General features: G+C 50.7%; 1 protein-coding gene across 2 annotated transcripts in view; it reads left to right on the forward strand.

Annotated features, from left to right (window-relative positions):
- Nucleotides 1-11108, forward strand: part of FYCO1 (FYVE and coiled-coil domain autophagy adaptor 1) — an 86467-nt gene extending 75359 nt beyond the window's left edge. For both annotated transcript variants that reach the window (XM_068559337.1, XM_068559335.1), the window contains 2 exons: nucleotides 5097-5206; nucleotides 7209-11108. In XM_068559337.1, coding sequence (XP_068415438.1) covers nucleotides 5097-5206; nucleotides 7209-7284 — 186 coding nt within the window. In that variant the 3' untranslated portion in view covers nucleotides 7285-11108. The remainder of the gene's footprint in view (nucleotides 1-5096; nucleotides 5207-7208) is intronic.
- Nucleotides 11109-13972: the final 2864 nt, after the last annotated feature.

Consider the following 13972-nt stretch of genomic DNA (forward strand, 5'->3'; position numbering starts at 1 on the left):
AACGTCCACCTGGGAGGTCCTGGGCTTGTGGTCAGAGAGTGGATTCAGGCTCACTGCTGCCACCTGGGCACATGTCTCAGTCCATGAGGCAGGTCTTAGTCCCACTTTGCTGATGAGGAGACTTGGGTGCAGAGCGGCCTCTGGGCAGTTGGTTGGGCAGCAGCTTAAGCAGCGTGCTTCTCAGCTCTGCACTAGCAACCGGCTGCACCACCCGGTACTCAGCACCAGCACCTTCGCTGTTCACCTCCTGTTCCCAACGCCCGCCGAGCGCCTCGTGCTGTGTCTGCCCACGTTAGATACTGGTGGATATTTGTGGGAGGGAGAGAGGGAGGTGACTAGATCCGGTCTCCACGCCTCTCTCCTTGCTCAGTCACTCACCAGCCTAATCCTCATGGCCCTGGGAGACCTGTGTGGTTCCTCCCAGGAATCAGGAGCTCAGGGACGCCCAGGAGCCATCCTCATCTCTGGCTCCCTTACTGCCTGAAGGATATGGTTACCATTGTCTTTCCCACAGTGGACACCAGGGGGCAGAAGGAGCCCATCTGCAGGGTGGGTGAGAAGGGTGCTCAGGTGCTCCTCTGCCGTCACAGGCCCGACTGTCACCAGCCAGCTGTGGGGATGGCTGTTACGTCTGCCTGAGGTCCCTTACAGACATCAACCTGGAGAACCTACGTCCAGGCTCACACCTTTAGCATCTATCCTGGGGACTCCCCGTATGATGCCCTGACCAGACTGGACCTTATTGGGAATAATGGGACATAGTGCGAATTGCAACACTCAGGTTTCGTGATTGTGGAGGTTCAGGCGTGAGGAGCTCTGCTGTGTACTTGCACTCTGTTCACAACCATTTACTGTACTGCTGTATACTGGGCTCTGTAGGGCGGGCCCACTGGGGATAAAGAGAGAAGGAACAGCATGGGATCTGCCCTTGAGGAGCTCATGGTGTGATCAGAGAGAGACCTTATTAAAAAAACAACTGTGGGAGAAAAAAGAAAAGAAACAACTGTGATTCCAGGTGGTGACTGTCATGGTGGGGTGGCACTTGAGGGTGGGGGGCAGGCACCTAACCTGGGGAGCAGTGATCAGGGCAGGAGACTCCTGGGCCAAACCAAGAGAAGTTGTGGGGAGGGGATGGCAGGGGGACATGGGTTAGAGGAAAAGCATACAGGTGGAGGGAACAGCATGAAAGGCCAGTCCCATCTCTAGGGGCATGTCAGACACTCCCACCCGGGACCACCCTCTCTCCAGAGGGACCTCCTCTATCAAGGCCATGCCTCGACACTGAGATTAGAGACTGTGACTTTGGGAAGCACTTGACGAAAGAAGCGGTAAATCAAGGACTTGAGGCTACCCATGTGCAGACTGCTGCCCTGAGACAAATCAGCCTGGGACATATCAGGGAAGAAGACCTAGGCCCTGCCTCTCTCTTTGGCCAGAGAAGCTCAGAGGCCTGCCTGGGGCTACTGGGAGCAAGGACCCTTGACTTTATTTTTTAAACAGCTTTATTGAGGTATAATTTACACACCATATAATTTACCCATTTAAAATGTGCAATTCACTGTTATTTCAGTATTATTCACAGAGTTGTGTAACCATCACCACTGTCTGATTTTAGATCATTTTCATCATCCCCCAAAACAAAAAGAAACCCTGTGCCCATTAGCAGTCACTCGCCAACCTCCACCCAGCAACCACCAACCTACCTTCTGTCTTTACAGATTCCATGTTCTGGACATTTCATGTGAATGGAATCATGCAATATGTGGCCTTTTCAGACTGACTTTTTCCATTTAACATAGAACCCTGGCTCTGTACCAGGCCGCCAGGTCACTAGAGTCCCTCGAGAAAGCAGTAAAACCAACTTGGACTGTTTTACAGACATATCACATAAATCAGGTCATGGGCACCCAAGCACTGGAGGCTGATGGGAGATGCCCCCAGAGCTCACACAGCAGAGACCTGTCTCACTCAGGGTTACATGAGACCCCAGTCATCTCCCGTCACCTCTGCTGTATGGGCTTTGACACCAGAGCCTTCGTTAATCTCCCCTAGACGTTTTGATTGACTGATTTTAAAATCAGTCTTACAGATTTTGACCATGGTAGAAAAAACAGCAGCTGGAATGAACCAAAAGTCCATAGAGTAGACTGTTTAAAGAAATGAAGAGTATTATCTTACACATGTCCTCTTCAGAGGATCTGCCTTAACAAGCTCTTGGGTTTTGCTTTGTAATCAAAGTAGTGTGTGGGAAGGTTGAGGTGTGGGGCACACAGGCATCCCTGTGTAAACAGCAAGCCTTTCTCCCCAGCACTTCCTCCTACATGTGGTTGCTGAAGTATCTTAGGCCAGGCTCAGAATTTTTAGGTTATGCATCATGGGAACAGACGCAACCACCCAACGTCCCGGGATTCTCAGTCCCCAGTGGAATTAGAATATTGTAGAACATAAATGGAACTTGATGAGATAAGAAGTAGCTGCCACAGAGCCCACGCATAGTAGGTCCTCATGCATCTTTGTCCCCTCCAGGCTTGTCTTGGGCCCGTCCTACTCCCTCACCACCACCAGCTTCCAGCCAGAGCAAATGTACTGTGGTGTCAGGAACATACTGTGTGCTCTGTCTCTCTCTCCCATGCCTTTGGGATCTCCCTCTTGACGTCTCTCTGACCCATATGTTATTTAGTTTCCAAATATTTTGGAATTTTCCAGACAACTGCTTTTTTTTTTCTTACTTAATTCCATTGTCAGAAAATGCACTTTGTATAGTTTGAATCCTTTTAAATGTAAGTTTTGGGTTTTTTTTTTTTAATGGCCTAGAATATGGCCTACCTGGTGAATGTTTCAAGTACACTTGAAAAGCATGTGTGTTCTGCTGTTGTTGGGTGGAGTGTTCTATACATATCAGTTAGATCAAGTCAGTTGATAGTGTTCTTCTATTTCCTTACTGAGTTCCTGTCTACTTATTCCATCAATTATTGAGGGACATTAAAATATCCAACTATAATTATGAATTTATTCTATTTCTCCTTGTAACTCTACCACTTTTTGCTTCATGTGTGTTGAAGCTCTGTCATTAGGGGCATAAATGTTTAGGATTGTTTTGTCCCCCTTGATGAAATTGACATCTTTATCATTATGAAACTGTCCCTGGCCACGTTCTTTGATGTAAAAATCTACTTTGATATTAATATAGTCAATCCCTCTTTCTTTTGACTGGTGTTAGCATGGTGTATCTTCTTACATCCTTTTAACTTCTTTGTGTCTTTACATTTAAATTGTATTTCTTGTAGGCATGATGGGGTTGGGGCTTGCTTTTATCCAACCTGATAATTCCTGCCTTTCAATTGGGATGTTTAGCCTACTTACATTTAATGTGATTGTCAATAAGGTTAGGTTTGAGTCTCTCATCTTACTGTTTTTTATTTGTTCCATCTGCTTGTTGTTCTCTTTTCCTCTCAAAGCAGTAAACTAGGGCAATTGCAGGGCTCACCTTGTTCTCTCACAGATCACTGTCCATCATTGCCTGATGTACAGTGTCTTAAAAACTGTTTTGTATATTTTGTCGGTTTTGGTTGTTACTTGAGAGGGTAAATCTTAGCCATTCTCCCATGCTTTTGAATATGTTGTCCCTGCTGCCTGGAGCTGCCAGACCTCCCTATAACTAGCTAAATTGTCCAAGCTCAGTGTTGCCTCTTCCAGGAAGTCTTCCCTGATTCTGCCTCTCCCCCCTCCCACCCAGAGGCTGGGATAGGCACCCCTCCCTGGTAGACCCCTCGTGACAGTTTCACCCAACATAATTGAATGTTTTTTTTATCTATTGTCACCATTAAACCACAAGATCCTTAAGGGCAGCAGAGCCTTCTGTGGGAACTTACTTCACTTTGGGAACTTTGTGGCCACCATGTAGTGTTTCAAGAAATAGGTCGCTTTATTCAAGTTTGAGTTGAAAAAGTAATCACATCTTTATAACTATTTTGGATTCAGTCATTTTGCACAGGTTGAAAAATGTTTAATAGGAAAAAATTAAAACTAAATGTAACAAAAATTGAATTTCCAAAAAAGGAGCAACATTTAATTTTGTAGAGAATGAAAATTTTTACATTGTGAGGCAGCTCACTACCTTAGGGACCCGTTGCTAAGATGTTACGTGGTCTGCGTGACCATTTATTTATGTGTAGTCCCAAATGGGAGGCTTATGGATGCTTAATGAGACAAGACCCTCTAAGTGCTTGCCCCTTCAGAAAAATGTGTTTAATTTTGGTTGGCTCTTGTGTTAATTCCTGTCATATCTTCAGTTTTAAAGTACCTTAGCTGGCTAACAGGTTGAAGACTCTGCCCATGGGAAAGAAGTTGGCCATCCATAGACCCCAGCCCTGGCCCTGTCCAGCTCACACCATTTGCTCAGATTTGGGCTCTGACAGTGAGGCCCTTAGAACATGTCCTTAGAAAATAAACGTCTCCTGGGATTAATTTCTCATTCTCAGAGGACATAGAGAGGAAGCAGGAGACTTGGAAAGATGAAAGGGCTCTGAGACATATGGACCGACTGGGGCCAAGTGAGAAGCCACGGGTGGAGCCAGGGGTGGTCAGCCTGGAGGAAAGTGGGCCCAGCAGCTTCACAAAGTGCTCAAGAGGTGTGGAAAGAGGGCTCGGCCTGTCCTGTGAGACCCCCAAGGGTAGCAGCACCAGCGCAAAGGAAAGAGCCAGGCAGGATTTCACCTAGAATAAGCCTCACCTTCCTGAAGCCAGAAAGGGGCTGTTCCTCTGGACGGTGGAGCGTTCTGGCACTGGCCATGGTCAGAGGAGGCTGGAGGACCATTCTTTTGGGATGCTGACCAATTCATGATTCTGGATGAAACTCATGTCTACAGCCTCCCCACTATCTCAAGTTATCGACAAACCCAGGGCATGTGGGAGGTACCCCACCAATCCTGGGGGCTGATCTCAGCCCCAACCCTGCTCAGCTGTGACCTTAGACGAGGCAGGCTCTCAGCTTCCCTGGGCCTCAGTTTCCTTCCCCAAGATAAAGAGTCTGCCCAGAGGATCCATGGTGCCCTCTCAGCTTCTGTTTCACTTTTCCTATCTGCTTTGTCTCCCAGGTGCTCATTCCCACAACCCGATGCAATTCCCACAAGGAGAACATCCAGGGCCAGCTCAAGGTCCGCACACCAGGCATCTACATGCTCATCTTCGACAACACCTTTTCCAGGTAGGGTCCACCTCATTCATCAGCATCCAGATGAATCCCCCTGGCACCTGGTCCCAAGAACAGAGGTGGATGTTTAAAAGAAGTTATTTAATTATCAGTAGCTTATTATCAGTAGTGCTTTGATTTTAGACCTACGCTTTGGTGTTCCAGTGTCTGTTATAGACTGTGTAACACACAGGCTAATACTTACAGAGTCTCGCCACATGTCAGGTGTGTTCTCCGCCCTCTGCTCGTACTTACTCACTTCAGCCCCACATCAGCCTCACGTAATAGGGACTGTCTTTCTCCTCGTGTTACTACTAAGGGACTGAGGACAAGAAAGATAGAAGAGTGACAATCCCAAGTCACACAGCTGGTGGTAGAGCTGGATTTGAACCCAGGTGGCCAGGCTCCAGACTCTAGGCTCTTACCCGGGACACCCTTCTGCCTCTCTGCTGTCCAGATTCCCACTGCCCAGACCAGAGAAGAGCTCAGTAAATATAGTGGAAGGATTAGGTGGATGGATAGATGAGAGAGAAGCGAAGGAATGAAGGCTAAAGTTTGAGATAATCAGGACCAGAGCTGTGAGGTGAGGCCCCTGGGCCCTCCTGTCATGGGAGTGGAGCAGCAGGTACCATCTTTGGGAAGCACTGTTTCAAAGCACCAGATGCAGATCCAGGAGTGTAGGGCTTGGGGGGCAGGAGGATGGGGATGTAGGGAGATAAGGCTGGAGGGGCGGCCAAGAAAGGAAGCAGGACAGAGGACCACCATTGATTGAGCATCTGCTGTGAGCCAGGGGCCTAGGTCATGGAGACGTGAGACAGGTTGCTGGGCACCTGTCCCTTTTATGTCTTCTGCTTCAGCGTAAGCCCTTAATTGGGGCTTGCCTCTGTTATAAGACCTGTCTTGTCAGCATCCAGCCACATCCTCTCTGAGCGGAACCTTGAGCTAGCGGCCACATCCCTCCACATGGGTGCCCTTCCCAGCCCACTTAATAGGCTGGGAATTACTTAATAGGACACTCTAGGGGAAAGCTAGAGTGCCACCCCCTCACCACCTCCAGGCCTTGAACTCCCAGGGCTTGTGGCCATGGGCATCCACCAAGGGAGAGGTTAGAAGAATGGGCTTCCCACCTTGCCCCACTCCTGCCCCTCCCCCCAACCCCCCCATGAACATGAACACACCTTGAGTTAGCAGGACTCTCGGGCACAGGCCCAGCGTGTCCAGAGAGCTGCTTTTGGACTGGACGTGGGCCTCAGCCCCTCTGGGGCAGCGGTTAGGAGACTGGGTGGAGGCCAGCCAGGCACAGGCTCTGCTCTTCCCTCTGTGGGTTTTAGTTGAACCCCAGTTTCCTCTGCAGTGGCAGCCAGCATTTTTACTACCTCACGGAGCCCCACTGTGTTGACGGAGAGGCCGGTAGAGGCGTGTTGAGGGCAGAGTGCAGCCCCAGGCCGGCCCCCAGTTATTGTTAGAAGCGGCCGTGGTGCTGTGACACACTCTGGCCTTAATCCACTGAGGTCATCTCAGGGGCCTACTCGAGATTTCCAAAGCATGGACGGCAAAATGGATTTAGATGCCCAGTCAGAATGAAATCCAGGCTCACTTCCACCGTATATGTCCCCTCCATGCCTGCTCCATTCACTTCCCCAGTGCAGTCCAGACTACCTAGACCCCAGAGACCCCCGGGACTGCTTCAGAGCAGCAAGGCAAGCAGGGGTGGGGCTTCACAGTGTGAGACCAAATGGGCCTTTCTGCACTCAAGCCCCAGGAAAGTCCGTGGCGGTGTCCCAAGACCCCTGATACTGTGCAGGCAGATGTCTCTGCTAGACAGACAGGAAGTGGGGGTGAGGGGGCCTGGAAGAGTCCACACATTCTGCAAGAGGCCCCAGCCTCCGAGCAGAGGTCTCTGCACAAAGACTTCATGTGCCAGCCAGCGCCCACTCCAGCCAGGTCACTGCAGCTGCTGCCCCTCGGGCTTTTAGCCTTCAGGGTAACACCTCCTTTTCCATTTCTGTCTCCTCAGGTTTGTCTCCAAGAAAGTATTTTATCACTTAACGGTTGACCGGCCTGTGATCTACGATGGAAGTGATTTCCCGTAGCCTCAAGCACGTGGATTTTAATAGTTTCCCATTACCCACAGGAAACACTACTCTTCCTCTCCTGTCACATAAAGCACTTACAAAACCCAAAAAACAAAAAACAGCTGCTCTGAAGCTATCAAGATCCACTGTGCAACTTTAAGAGACGGGCCCTTGGCTGCTCCTTGGAGCTGGGTTGTTCCTTGTACTCAGCACCATGCACGTCACTCTTAGCCCTGTGGCTTATAAGGGCTCAAGCAACGTTTCCATTGTCCTCACACCAAGAGGGACACTATGCCAAAGTTTTAAACACTCAGGAGACCATTGGCCTCTCCTGGGGGCACAGTTGGTTCCAGGCCTCCTGTGGAGAGTTTCCCAGGCCAGAGAGGATCCCAACTTCTGCTCAGGGAGAGACATGGCCCCTCTGTGCCCAGCCTGGGGCCATGCATCATGGGTGACCATGAGCTGGGATGCCCTGGCCAGACCCTGTGAGGCCCTTGAGTCCTCCCAGGAAGAGGAGGTCGGGGCACCCAGGGGCCCACCCAAGATCCCAACCAGCCTCCTCCATCATGCTCCTGTCCCTTCCTGCCCCGTGAGTCCAGGGCTGCTCCAGAACTCAGCCATTTCAGAGGGGCCTCCAGCTGCACTTGCCTCCTGGCCCTTCTGTCTTGGCAATTCTGTCCTCAAGCAAAGCCCTTCACTCAGCCAGGCCTCTCAACAGCTCAAAACATCACCCTAAGAATCAGAACTGAAGCTAATCCAGGGAACAGAACCCACCTACCGGGGGCCTGCAGTGCTGTCTGTCTACGGATGGCCAGAGCCCAGATGCTGGGTAATGTCAACGCCATGACCAAAACACAGGGTTGTGCATCAGCCTATAGGGCTCACTCCTCAGCTGACAGCCTGTCTTTGTTTATATCAATAAGAGCTTCTGCCTCACCTGCAGATATGTTTACTAATGATCATAAATCAGGGTAGGAACCACTTTTTAAAATTGGGGCTTCTTAACAGAAGTCTTTGGTAACTCAAGTGTAAACAGGCATAATTCATGAATCTGCTCTTGGCTTACCTCTTGGTCCCTCCTCCCCACCTACCAGATTCCCCACACCCCGTTTGCCCACTTCCTGCTGCTCAGCCTGCACCTGACACCTGGGAGCTGCCTCCCTCTGGGGCCAATGAATCCTCTGTCCTTTTCCAGGACGAGAAGGAGATAAGCTTCCTGTTCTCTGTGGCCCTCTTCTCCCACCAGAGGGCTCACCTTTGACGGCCTTTTTGTGCCCTGTTCACTGGGCAGTCAGGACCCAGGTACTTCCACAGTGAGTAGAGCATCTGACAAAGCAGCCCACCTTGGCTGGGGACAAGGGAGAGGGCGCCGGGCAGGGTGACTGTGGGTCTGAGTGCCGGGCCCAGCCAGCCCTCCAGCTAGCCTGGTGACTAAGCCAAGCCACACCACCTCGAAGCTTCATCTCGTCGTTCACAAGCCTGGTCTGACCAGTTCTGAGAGCTGGAGAATGGGTCAGGAACCCCAGGCCAAGTTCAGCTCAGACCCCACACCCACCATGCACCAGCAGAGAGGACTCGTGGGGCAGGGGCAGGAGGAAATGACTTTGGCGATGGACTCAGAACTTTGATTTAAACAGGAGACTTAGGCACTCCCAGTCACTTTAAGTGGGGTTTGGGACATGGTGAACAGAACCTTCCAGAGAGATTAGCCCAGAGAAAAGCTGGACCTCTTGTGCTCTCTTTCCTGGGAGTAGCCGCCTGTGGCAGAAAGCCACGTCTCTAGCATGTCCTCGAGCAAGGTCCTGACAGTGCTCAGCACCAGAATGGAAATAGCCAGGCACCCAGAGACTCCCTAGCCTCATGCTTGTCCCCACAGGGTGCCACACAGCCTGAAGATGGTTCCAGGGCAAATTATCCTGCCTTTAAAGCCACCCACCCTCTTGGAAAGGATAATCAGATGTAGCTAGTTCACCACATGAGAGAGACTAACAAAAGAACCCAAAACAGTCTGGAATCTTGGTTTGAGTGCTTAGCTTTCCCAGGATACCGTGGAGACTCTGGCCAAGCTGATGGCCTTCTGCTGGTATCACCACCATCACCTGCAGCTAGAACCAGCGTTTCGAGAGTAGCTGATGTGTTTCCTGCGAAAGGCCTGGGACATTCCATCTGAGGCTGATTCTGAACCTCTGTCACTCAGCCCAACTGTAGCTTAAAAAATCACTTGGCTCTTGTGAAGCCAACCCAGAGCCACTCCTGCAGGAGAGCGTGGGCCCCTAGTGGCACCACAACAAAAGGTGGCTGCAGTTGTGCAAAAAGGCCTTTGCTGTGTTCAGAGACCTGCCCCCGACCCCTGGTCACACCCCGCTTCTGCAGCGTATTTATTTTTTGTGCTGAATGGACTCATGTCCTTTGTTACTTTGCTGTGCGAGCTCAGGTTTGCTGTGCACTACGCAGCTAGAGAATATCTACGGCTGCAAATATGCTTGCAGCCATATTTAAGTATGGCTTGTAGAAATAGCTTTCTTATTTTAAACAGGTTCCCAATTTTACTGAGGTTTTGGGGTTGCAGTATTTTTTTTTTAATGCAAACGACAATGAAAGACAGCTATTGAAAGTGGTGGCCCCAGCCAGTAGACTGAATTACACTAGAAGTCAACAAGAAGGAAACATCCTTGGGATCTCAGATCACTATTTAAAAACGAAAACAAAACCCCAGCAGTCCCTTGATGGCCCAGCTCTCTGAATAACTGTCACTCTTTAGTATTGATACCAGCCACCTTGCTCACCACTGTCTCAGAAGCCACTGATCACCCTCGCCTATGAATACAGCCTCTGTCAGGCACACTCATACACCTCAAGGAAGGGCGTTTGGGAGAAAGTGTGGCCTCTGCAGAGCACTTCTGGCTGGAGCCCACCTACTCCAGGTCTACTGGACCAAGAGCAGGCAAGGAAATTCTCAAGCAGGAACCACATAGGGTTTAGAAAGTAGACATGAAAAGCCACACTATGTAATTCAAAAATAAAGGGGATGGTTTTTCTGGAAATTTTCAGTTGTCACTCACCTTCTGTGGTGAAGCCATTACAGACTCAGATGAAAAGAAATCCCCATTTGGGGATGAAATCTCAGAGTCTGTTTTATGATACTGGTTAGATGTCCACTGACATGGTTTTATAGGAGTTTAAATTTCAGAAGCCCACCTTGGTGACTCTACATGGGAGAATCCCATCCTTGACTCAGAGGTTTTGAGAATCAGCAGAGCCGCCATCTGTGATGCTCAGAACCAAGGGTTGCCCAGAGACTGGAGTCAGCCATCCACATTTACAAAATGCTTACCCAAAAGGTACTTTTCAGTGGAACCTTGGGTAAGTTTCTCTCTTTTCATTATGCTTCTTCCAAGGAAACAGGAAAGACTGAGTTAATGCCTTTTCTCTCTTAAGCACTTTTTCAAAATAGTAACGTACATCTTTAAATTTTGGGAGGCATCTCTGATAAAAAGGCTTCCTTAGAACCTTAGGACGAGTGTTATCCAGAGATGATCCTGCCCCTGGTGGCTGCAGAGCAACAGTGAAGCCTCAGTTGGATGGCTTCCAAATCGGAATTGCACTTTAATTGACTAATCCTCAGTTCTTGCAGCCTTACAGGATAGCGGGTCTGGAAACCCATCGCATTCTTATCTGCCAAAGAATTACCCAGAAGCACATCAAATGTCAACAGTCCACCTGCACAGCAGGGGTGAGGAACTTTTGTATCCCAAAACATACTCCTTACAGCATCTGCTGCACCATTTGGGAATGTCTTTATTTTTAACCTCAGGGTTCAAATAAACACTATGTCATTGACAGTAGTGTCATCTTTCATTCTGTTGAGACATAAGGCAAGTGATGAAGTTGCCCACAGCAGAGTCGGGGTCGAGCTGCCCTTCTGGGACACGTCTTGTACCATGACTTTTCAAAAGGGCCCAAGCCAGCAGCTGTCCTGAGCAGTTGCCACGTGGCCTGATATCTGGACCCACAGTCTGCTCTGAGGCCTGTGTTCAGACCTGCCTGAGCCATCGCAACGCACCAACCCACTGCCCTCTGCCAGATGAGATTTTGCTTTCAGCAAAATTCCCCAGCCTTCCCCTGGTCCTCAAAAGAGCACACTGAGCAAAGAGCAACCTGATTTACCAGAATAATGGGGTGGGGGAGGAGGTCACGGTGCCCTAAAACCACAATTAGTGAATCTGGATACAAATCTGGGCAAAACTGCCAGCACGAGGCAGTACAGAGGATCAGCAGAGAGCCTGGACACAGGCCCCGAGGTGCATGTCCCAGTCACTCCACTGGGCAGATTGAGCTCAGGCTGGGCAGTCCATCTGCACTCACCTCTCCTGAGTGCCTTGTGCCCCACAGAAACCCCTCCCAGCGCCCCGGATTCTCCTGTGGCCTCTTCTTTCATCAGTTACTCAGGAATAAGTTACTTTCCATTATCGGATTGTTCCCGCAAGGGCCAGGACCTGTGTTTCTTCCATCTTCATCTCCCTCCTCTACCTCACCTCACAGCATCCAGCACTGTGCCAGACAGGAGAGCGCTCTCCAGCCTCTGAATCAGCGAGGACACTCGGTGCCTTGGTCAGCTGTAAGCCATCAACAATCCCACTGGCCAACTTGGCCAGAGACAAACTCCCAAAACTCCCATGTCAGAGAAGGACAAAGGGCAAGCCTGCAGGGGAGGTTTGGGGAGGATGGAGGTGAGCTGGTCACTAGATCCGACCCCTCACAACCCCCTATACCCTCAAGTCAAGCCTCTTACTGTCCAGTAACAGAAGAGTGGTTTATCCAAGTGCCCAAAACAGCACAGCAGAAGGATTTCTTTGTTAATAGGACAGTCCCTCCAGAGACTCAGGTGGCCACGTGGACTGGGCCTGGAAGGAGAACCGACGGGGACACGTGGATGTGCAGGCTGCTCTATCTGGGCTGGGATCCTTCGTGGCAGAATCCCTGTGCACCTCACCCCACCTGCTGAACCGCTGAGTAGTCCAAGGTGACCAAACCAATCCTCCGCTCCAGGGTTTCCCAGCCCCCACCCGATTCCAGGCATTCTGGCCCATCTCGGCGCCCATACGCGCCGTGGCACTCGGTTCCCCGCCTCTTCCGCCCGGTCGCCGCGTGGTGCTGGAGAACGTAGAGATTCCCCAGGTGACTCAGAAGGACACTGTCTGCAGGGTCAGCCCTTTCGGTTTGAAGATGCGTGGGAAAAATCTGGCGAGTGGGGCCCGCCACCCACGCACATCTGAAAAGCAAATAGATGGTGAAACCTGTCGCCCGAGATGAGAAAACGGACTTTTTCGGGGGGAGAGATTGAAGCCGAAGCCATCAAAACCCAGGGGAGAGCAGAGTTATTATGAAAGCCGCTCAGAGTGGGTTAGGGTTGAAAGAAAGGTCAGCCTTTTACTTTTTCCACACCTGCTGGTTTCTAAAGAAAGATGGTAAAGCCGAGCAGAAGTGTGATTGCCAACCTCTGGTCTTTGATGTGTGTCTCCTGGTCCCTCCCCCATCCCCCGAGCTCTGGGGGAGGATGGAGGCTGGTGTGGTTTCCTCACACCTCCTGGCAGGTTCGTGCTGAGGTTATCGCAGACTTGGCAGCCCCATCTTCAGCCTGGAATGAGTTGTCTTCTTAGCTCAAAAATGAACAAAGGGAGCCAGGCCTCGCCAAAGCTGAGATGCGTGAGTGCCCTTCCCCAAGGAAGGCCTCATTTCCAGAGCAGGTTTGGCTTTGTTCCTGTGGCTCCACAGAATCCTCAAAGGGGAGGTGATTTCAGGGAGGCCTCCCAGCTTTCCACTCCCAAGGTGGCCTCTGACTGAGCCCCAAGGAGAGAAGGACACCATTCCTGGGAGGTCACACATCCGTCTGCCAGGTCAGTGGGTCAGGCGTTGTCTTCTCCCTGGCGTTAGAAAGGAAAGCGGGTGGGGGGGGGGGGAGGGTGAAAGCATAGGAGAGTGAAGAAGGAGTTGGAAAAGAGGGCCAGCAGCAGGGAGGGCCTTTCCGGAGGAGGCCTGGAGGGGTGCCACACCGCAGGCCAGCTTAGCAGAAGCCGCCTTTCTCGTGGGAGGAAAGGAGTAGTGGGGAAATGGCAGGTTTACAGAACAGACACCAAAGGCAGTGACTGCAGACACGGAGAAGGTAATCCAATTTGTCCCCAGTCTCGGAGGCCGACCTCAAGGCCCCATGTGCATTCACACAACGGCCCTTGGGCGTGGCAGCAGGTCAGCCCTCCAAGTGGCCTTTGCACAACACACAGGGTCCATGTGTAGAAACAAAGGTCTTTGTAAAGACAGCCCTTCTTCACCAGCAAGGACCCCACAGGACTGTTGGGTGTTCTCAGCAAGAGGATCACACGTTCACACCCCCAAGATAACCCTGTGGAAGAGGGATAGGGACCCATAAGGCACATGTGGAAGAGGGATAGGGACCCATGAGGCACAGATCAGGCACACTGGCTCCTTAGGATCAAGGGTTCAGGTGTTAAGCTATCAGGAAAAGCCCAAGACTCACCCAGGGCTCAATTTTGCTCCAGAGTCAAACTGTTCATTTATTAAGTGTCAGTAAATACAAAGCAAGTAGCAAAGAGTTTCTTAGAAGAAAGTCCTCTTATTTGGGTTACCTGGTGGCATATTAAAATGCAGAGTCATGGGCACTCCCTACATCAACTCTGTTTCATCAGGT

Source organism: Eschrichtius robustus, chromosome 12 (assembly GCF_028021215.1).
Source record: "Eschrichtius robustus isolate mEscRob2 chromosome 12, mEscRob2.pri, whole genome shotgun sequence".
NCBI lineage: Eukaryota > Metazoa > Chordata > Mammalia > Artiodactyla > Eschrichtiidae > Eschrichtius > Eschrichtius robustus.